Raw genomic sequence first — 8505 nt, forward strand, 5'->3', positions numbered from 1 at the left:
ACTGTCAAGAATTCAGAGGGTACTTTCCTAGTAGTTCAGTTTTTTTTATTATAAATATTTCAGGCATTTAACAAGTATCACCACTTGACCTAATATGTGAAATAGTTTAGTGCTGTACCCACATACCACCCCTTGTCCCCATAACTTCTCTCATTGTCCAGAGAGGATCTTCATCCTGAATTTGCTCTTTATCATTATATATGTTTTTTTTAAACTTTAACTCTATGGATGTATATGTCCATAAACAGTATCTAGTTTGTTTTGCATGTTTTAAACTCATATACATGGTGTCACATTATACACATTCTTCCTCTCTCTGTCTTTTTCATATTTCTTCACTCTTTATTCACGCTCAGACCTCTCCTGGTTCTCAGTTTTGGCCTAAGGGCTGCCCAGTTCAGCTCATTTGCAGAGTTGAGACACTCGTTGATTCCTGACCTTAGCGAAAGGTTGACTCTACCTTCTCTGGCTTTGCTTATCTAATTCCTAAACTTTGTCTTAAAACTTAGATTTGCATTTCTCCTTTGTCCTCTCTGCAACGCAAAGTAACTTTACAAATTCTTACCAATTATAGATTTACCACAGAGGAACAGTTTCTCATATGTTCATTTCCTGGACAGAATAGTCATCCACCAACAGTAATGGAAACGTTTATCCTCTCTCAGATACTACCACCAGTGTCGGCATAATCTCTAAGCACCTCACAGCAAGTTTCTCAGTTACCTATAAAGAAATTATATCTGTATTTTTCCCGTAAACAGAATGACAGAATGAGCCCTTTTTTTCCCAGGAAATGGCTGAAAAGGGTACATCTTTTCATTTTCGTTATTTTGTTTCCCAAAGAATAAACATTCATTTTCTGGCAGAATGGTCTATGTAACAAGAATGCCCCAAGTTCTCATTGCTTTTAGCTTTGTGACCTTGGGCAAGTCATTACCTCTCTGGGTCTTCTGTTTTGTTTTGTTTTGTTTTGTTTTGTTCTTTTCTTGTTTGTTTGTAAAGGAAGAGAACTGGGTGAGGTGACTGTCAAAGGCTTCCTGCTCAGAAATTTTGACTCAGTCTCTGAGGAACTGACACATCTCAAAGAACTGGGAGAAGGGTATCATTTCTGTCTTTCAAAAGCCAAAATTACTTCCAGATTATAGAACATTCATTATGGTAATGAATGGGTATTACAGTAAAGATTAATGTATTTCATTATCTAATCTCTAGGTAACCAAAATAGGTCAGGCTTAGACTTCATCTTATTTCAATGCAGCCTCACGTGGCCGGGATATTTGCAGCTCTAGAAGTCAGCTAAGGACTTTGGGCCAGTCTTTTTTTTTTTTTTTTTTTAATGAGTTTTATTTCATTTGTTGGTTTTAAATTGCAGTGGTGGCCTTCAGGGGCCTGAGTCAGGATGCACCCAGGTTCTCTGACACCCTCTCTTCCCGTTAGGCCACCTGGCTCCCATTTGCCCGGGGGGACCCCTCTCTCGCAAAGTGCAGACGCAGTAAGGCGTAGCTGCCTCGTCTGGAAGGGCAGGTGGGGGGACGCAAACTGCTGCAGAACAAGCACTCCGTCTTCCTTAGACCAGGCCGCCCACGTTATTCAGACTCAGCACCCTTGTTTTCTTGCTGTCCCTTGAAAGGGGCGTGGCAAAAGGTTTCAGGCTTTTTTGAATGGTTGACTTAAATGGCGAAGTGTAGGGAAGGTATAAAGTCTCTGAGGTTGGCATAGCACTGGATCCAGAGCCCTCATATACAGGTAGTTAGTCCGGCCAGGTGCCTTTGGAGCTGAAGGCTCAGGCACACGGATGGCCTCAGATGCTGAGACTATAGAGAAGTGCGGGTCTCGCCTGGTTTCTTCCCTGCCACAGTTCCAGATCAGATTGCCCATGATTGTTAGTAGAAAAAAATAAGCAATCTATATAAAAAAGCAAGAGGAAGAGGCTATACCCGCAGAGTGCCTGAGTGCTGGAGTGCATGATTGTAGGCTGCTTCTCTCCTTTTTATGTTTCCCTTATTTTAAACAATGTGCATGCATTACTCATAAAATACAATTTTTTTTTAAAGTACGTGTTATATTTTTTCGTAAAACTGCCACTGTGCCTCAGGTGGGAAGTTCAGAACCCTTTACATGGCATATAAAGGTCCTCAAAATTCGGCCACAGTCCCAGTGGTCTTCAGCCCCAGTGAACTGCACCCCACTCCTGTTACAATGTAAAATATCTTTACATCCTATGATAATGTCACCTAAGCATTGATTAAATGATGGTGGTACTTGTACTAGTGCTGAAACTAGCACATGAAAATACATAAGTTTGGAACAGACATGGTGAAGAAGGTCAAACCACCCCCATGATACTCTGTGTTAATTTAGGAGTAAGCATTGTAAACTGCTGGGGATCATGCTTAGGAAATAAAATGGAGCAATAAATAAAAATGCGCTACAGGGATACAGATCTGTGCCTCCTGAGGATGCATTTACTCCTACGGAGAAATTGATTTTGAATTTTACATACATCGAATTATTTAAAGCCTTCAGGAACACATCCCTTGCATAAAGTGCAGTAACTTTGTTCTTGAGATTAATTTTTTTGTAATTAAAATGATCATATACCGGTGTTTAAATCTCACTTTAAAACACATTGGGATAAAAATAATGTTTTTATCTTTAAGGTTTAGAGTATGAATGACTTATTAATAGGCCTGACCAATTACTTTATAACTAGCTTAGTAACTTTAAGCCATTCTTTTCATGATAGTTGTAATGGTTTCTAGGTTTAATGCTGTATATCCAGGATCTTAGGGACACCTAGGACAAACATTTGATGTTCCAGAATTGAATGCTAGAATGAGAAAGAATCCTTAGAGATCGTTTAACACAGAGAGAAACAGGTGGATAGCAAGGGCAGCTAAGGGATTGGCTCAGGGTCACACAGCATTTCAAGAAACTGCATCGTTATATTTTTATTGTTACATGTATTAAACCTTTCCCACCATGATAATAAGCTGGAGTTGGGATATGTTGATACAGGGTAAGAGTGGGAATACCTATTTTTCTTTTCAAAAAAAAATCTCTGTAGGTTTTTTCCCTGCTCAAGACTTTTAGGATACATAGTCTTGTCATTAGACTTTTTCCATGAGTCCCTAATACCAGTGGGAACAGGCTCCTGCATGCATTAGAAAGGACACGATCCTAGCGGCACATCAGATTCCGATGGAATTGTTCCTCACGGAGCGTTTCTTCTTTTCAAGATAACGCGTACGGAAAAACGTTACGGCAGCACCACGGCTGGGTGGTTCGAGGGGTTTTTGCGGTAAGTCATCCTTCCGCCTCCTCCTGTTCTGGAGTCACAGGGTGGTTCTGCTTTGTGTGTGCGGTGTTTCCCTTTGCTCTGTTTTCGAGAATAAGAACAAAAATGTTGCTTGTTAATTTAAGTCTGTGGGTGTTTGTTGTGTGGAAATGTTGGCAACAAAAACACCCGAAGTTAATATAATACTGAATGTCAACTGTAATTGAAAACTCAATTTTAAAAAGTGTCTAGAACAGAAAAGGCTGATGAAGGGGGCGCTTTACCCTGTCCGGCCCCAGTGCTCTTGTGGAGATTTGCCTCGGAAGCGCTTGCCTTTCCGATAAGGTAGTGAAGAGTATCGATCGGATTGGGCAGGAAGCTGCCAGGTCCGTTGAGGGCCACACAGCGCTGCCCTCGAGCTCGTGGCTCCCCCTGCTGCCTGTTGTGTTCCATTTTGTTAATTCTCAGATTCTGATTTATTTTTCCTTACTTGAATTTCATCTTTGACTATTAATTGAATTGTGTGTGCCAGCAGCTAGGGCTAGAATTCTCTTCTCACCCGGTTATTTTCATTGTGGAGGTGTCCGTACTCATCTATTTGTCTCCTGATACCCAATATTTCCTCCCCAGCATGTTGACTTAGGAAGAACACACGCCTGGGAATCACAGTCCCCTGGACAAATCATGTAGCCTGCTTCATAAAATAGCAGGAGTAGGTGGCCCCTTTATGTCAGGAGTGATATGTGCTCTGTGATTCTCCCATTCGGGGAGAGGGCGGCCTCAGTCACTTGCAGCCATGACAAGGCCGAGTCTCATGTAGTGGCGCACCAGGAAACGTCAGAATTCTTTGGAAGGTCGGGGGATAAAAATAGCCATGCAGATGATGTTTTTCTACTAATTTAAAGGACAGGAGGCATCATCTGCCAAGGTAAGAACTGTTTAGGTCATGATTTATTAGGAGGCAGGTAAAGAAAGTGGGAAGAATTTACAGTGGAAGAAATCAAATTTAGGGAAAATGAAATCCTTTCTGAAAGCGTGGGGATGACTAGCTCCATGTCCTGCTGTCTGCCGGACTAGAAGCCAGACCAGTGGCAGCTACGGGCTGCCCACGCTTACCTTTAGTGCATATTTAAGTCATGACAAGAGCTGCCGTGTGGCTGCTGGACAGACGCGTGTTGTGCCAGGTGCTTCCATGTTTATCATCTTTGGTAATCCTCGGGATTAACTCCCACTACTTTATAAATTCAGAATTATTCATTCCAATCCCAGAGTGCGGCTACGGCAGAGCCCAGGGCTAAACCCAGATCGCTGTCTCCAAAGGCTAGTGCTCATTACCCACATTGCAGCTCTCTGCAGTGACGATGGAGTAATTGAGAAGCTGCTAGTGAATAATTAGTCAGTGGATGCTGCTACGTTCATCAGCCTCCCTGAGTAAATACTATGATTGCTTGCAGGTGTCTGACACCCGCGTTTCCTTGGTGAGATGACAAAGCATAAAAACACTGAGTTCCTCATTGTATGAGAAATGTGAATGGTTTTTTTATTTCCTAGTATGGAAGGTAAAGTTTTCTCCTGAAATATTAACAATTCAAGAATTATTGACAATAGGAATGCAGCCATAGCAGAAAATTTATCATAAGCATGAGTGTTTAAAAAGACTTTATAACTAAAAGCATTTCCCCCTAATATATAGTAATTTAGACATATCATAAAACATCGTAGAAATTATGGAAGACCAGAAAGGGGAAAAAATTTAAATTGTCCATATTCTCATCACTCCATAATAACCATTTTTAATATTTTTGTGTTTTACCTTCTCAACTTTTATTCTTATATCCTGTTACATGTTCTTTTAAATATCGTTCTATTTAATTTTATATATTTATCTACATATCTACTTAACACATGTTATACTTACATCTACATGTTTATATTGTTTGTGTATAATTATCTTTATTTTGTATACATGCTCTATATATGCATATAAATTTTTTGACATTTAGCTCATAGTGTAATTTTATATCTTCCCCCTACATGCACACTCAATAGATTGTCTCATGACCATTTTTAAATACCGTAAGAGTCTTTGAAAATCATTATTTTTAGTGACCGCATAATATTTCTCTAGTATGGAGGTACCATAGTTTATTTGTCCAATTCTCTCTGTTGGAAATTTAAGCGGGTTCAGAGTTTGTTATTACAAATAAAACAGTATCCGTTCATATGCATTTTTTACTAAAACTCTTTATTTCCTCAAAATAGGTTCCTAGAAGTAGAATTGCCATGTCTCATACCAATAACTACAACCACAATTTAGAATTTGAGCACTTACCTTACATTAAACATTGCTTTAAGTGTTTTACACATGTAAAGTTATTAATTTCCTCCCTCTGAGGTAAGTTCTCTTATTTTCCCTACTTACAGGCAAAGAAACCGAGATACAAAGAGGTGAGATATTACACTCAAAGTTATAGAGTAAGAACATTTGGAAGGCTCATGATGTTATTGCCAGTAATTTTTAAAGTTGCTGGTTTTAAAGAAAATAGATTGTATCAAGCATTTGGCAACAGCTTCCTCAGTAGAGGAGCTGGGTCGGCCCTTTTGGCCTCTCTACTGTTATTCTTCACGTTTTTCCTACTTTGGAACGTTTATTGAGTTTCCCAACGGGCTAATTAATAAGCAGGGGCAAATTCGTTTAACTGATCACACTTGCTCAGGGAGATATCTTTACACTCAAGGTATTTAACTCATTCTCCAGCCAAATAGTGAACTTTTGTCTTTGAACAGTTATAACTTGTGAAACCAATGCCCACTCCAGGCTCTGCCTGTAACGTGGCCACCAGCTGCCCTTCACATGACCTTTCGGTTCTCTCTTCAGTCGAGTTCTATCATTGTTTCCCAAGTAGACTTGGCCGAATCACAGTCTTCTGTGATGAATCTTTGAGAAATTCCTTGGGCCTCACTCTGATAAAACGTAAAAAAAAAAAAAAAAAAATTTATTTTACTTAAAAATATGTGAATAGTGTTCAGTTTTGTTTTTTACCAAAAAGTCCAGAGAGGTTATAACAAAAACTTGCAGTCCCTGCCTTCTGCTCCCCACTTCCCAGACTCACTCCAAAGAAGCCACTTTCAAATACTGGCTGTTTCTTCCAATTCCTCCATAATTCTAAGAATGTCTGTTGTTCTTTGTGGCCTTATCCATCATAGATTAGAATTGACCTCTCTAAGACCTCACTAGCACAGCGTCACCCCCCAGTGTAATGATGTCACAAGTTAACATGACGAGATGAGCCAAACTTCTATGGTATTTTTTTTTTGTTCTTATATGTTTTATATTCTTTCCTGCACCATCAGATCCTTCAAATCACCACCACTCTCAACTCACAAATGTATCAGAATATATGTTGTTGTTTTTTCTTGGAGACTTCCCCTTCAGAACTTTCTAAACTCTTATTCCAATCTGAATTAGTTGTTCAGGCCTGTTGCATGCTATTGACCTAGGACTATTCTTCACCAGTTTTCCTATGTTAAATCTCTACCTCACTCTAATTTTATTTCCTAGGTCCTATAACTTTCTGTCTCTTGATCTAATCCGTTACTTTTGTCATGTCCATCCTCCAATAGCTTCCTGAGAAAGGGCACGAGGGAGCTAAATTTTTGAGTGCCCTCGTACCTAAAAACATCTTTATTCTGCTCTTTTTTTTCTAGAGTGATGCTTTGGCTGGTATAAAGTTCTAGGTTAATAATAATTTTCTCTCAGAATTTTGAAAGCATACCTCTATTGTCCTCCAGCTTCTTTTGTTACTGTTATAAAATTTAATGTCATTCTAATTTCTGTTTCATTTTATATAAACTCCTCCTTATCCTCTTATGGATACTTTTAGGATCTTTTCCTTTTCCCCTTTTGGTTTCGATCGTTCATTATGCTAAGCACTTGGGTGAGTATTTAAATCAGGAGACTCATACCCTTCAGTTTGGGGAGATTTTCTCACATTATAATTTTGAATAATTGCCTTCCCTTCATTCTCTGCTCTCCCCCTTGTGCTCCTACCATTATTTGAGTATTATTTTGTGCCAGGCTGTGGGTGAAATACATCATATATATCCCATTAACCCTTCAGATAAGGAGAGTGGTATCAGTTCTCTTCTACAGGTGAGGAAACTGGGGTTCTGGGAGATTAACACTTTGTGATCCGTGAAAGTTTTGGGATTCAGGTCGCGTGGTCTTCTTCATCCAAGCCTGTGCATGGTAAATGCCAGTTGCTCTCCAGCTACAAAAAAGGGGCGGGTTGATTCTCAAAGACCTTCAAATTCGAAGTATAAGGGAGCTCAGGAAAGCAGCTATAGAATGATAATTCAGGATTCCAGAAAGTCTCCAGAGATCTCAGCAGAGCCAACCCAGCGGATGCCAGACAACTGATTTTAGCAAGCTTAGGGAACGTGGGTCTGCAGAGGGGAGGGGGCTGTAAGGAGCCTAGGAAATCGCCTGTCTCGAGAGTGGAACGGTGTGGTGTGGTGCCTGAAAAAGCAGAGACGATCATCTGTGAACTGGGGTATAAACCGTACGGGGTTTTCATGAAGATCAACTGGGATAAAATACACTGTTAAAACGTCAGTGCACAACAAATGTTAGTTCCCTTCTTTTTTAGGAAAAGTTCAATCAGGAGTGCAAAGGAAATATTATCCATGTGGGAGGAAATAGGAATTATGCAAAGGAGCGTACGCATAAAGATGAGACACAGACAGGAGGGAGACCCACGGGAGGCTGGCCACGTGGGACAGGCTGCGGTGGCCACGTGCATTCAGGAAGATTCCGAGGGGTCAAGGAGCATAGTCTGCATCACACCGTGAATGAGAAGGGCGCTTTTCTCACATGCTTTTTCTCTTAGCATTTCCTGACTCGATGGCATTATAAGTACATACTTGCCGCTTCTAGCCATAAAATTATTTTATTTGGTGCTTGAAAAAAATTTTTTGAGTCCACTAAGTGGAAGGGTATATTCCTGGGTTTTTACTCTTGCTCTCCTCAGCTGCGTGTGTGCGTGTGTGCGTGCGTGTGTGTGTGTGTGTGTGTGCGTGCGCATGTGTGTGCGTGCGCGCGCATGCCCTCGTGAATACGAGTAAAGTGTGGAGAGATTGAGGCGTGATGCACACTCTCACGGGCAGTTCTTTTGCAGTTAGCTCTGAGGGCAGCTCCGTCCTATGAAGATTTTGTGGCGGCGTTAACC

The 8505-nt window shown here is 40.5% G+C and overlaps 1 protein-coding gene across 3 annotated transcripts in view; it reads left to right on the plus strand.

The window, feature by feature from the left end:
- The window catches only part of PLEKHA8 (pleckstrin homology domain containing A8), a 50719-nt gene that overhangs the window by 21145 nt on the left and 21069 nt on the right, over nt 1-8505 (plus strand). The window contains exon 12 of one of the 3 annotated variants that reach the window (XM_023531526.1): nt 8455-8505. The exons of the other annotated variants lie outside the window; for them this stretch is intronic. Coding sequence (XP_023387294.1) covers nt 8455-8483 — 29 coding nt within the window. The 3' untranslated portion in view covers nt 8484-8505. The remainder of the gene's footprint in view (nt 1-8454) is intronic. 3 annotated transcript variants of the gene reach the window in all.

This window comes from Pteropus vampyrus, unplaced genomic scaffold (genome assembly GCF_000151845.1).
Source record: "Pteropus vampyrus isolate Shadow unplaced genomic scaffold, Pvam_2.0 Scaffold69, whole genome shotgun sequence".
Classification (NCBI taxonomy): Eukaryota; Metazoa; Chordata; class Mammalia; order Chiroptera; family Pteropodidae; genus Pteropus; species Pteropus vampyrus.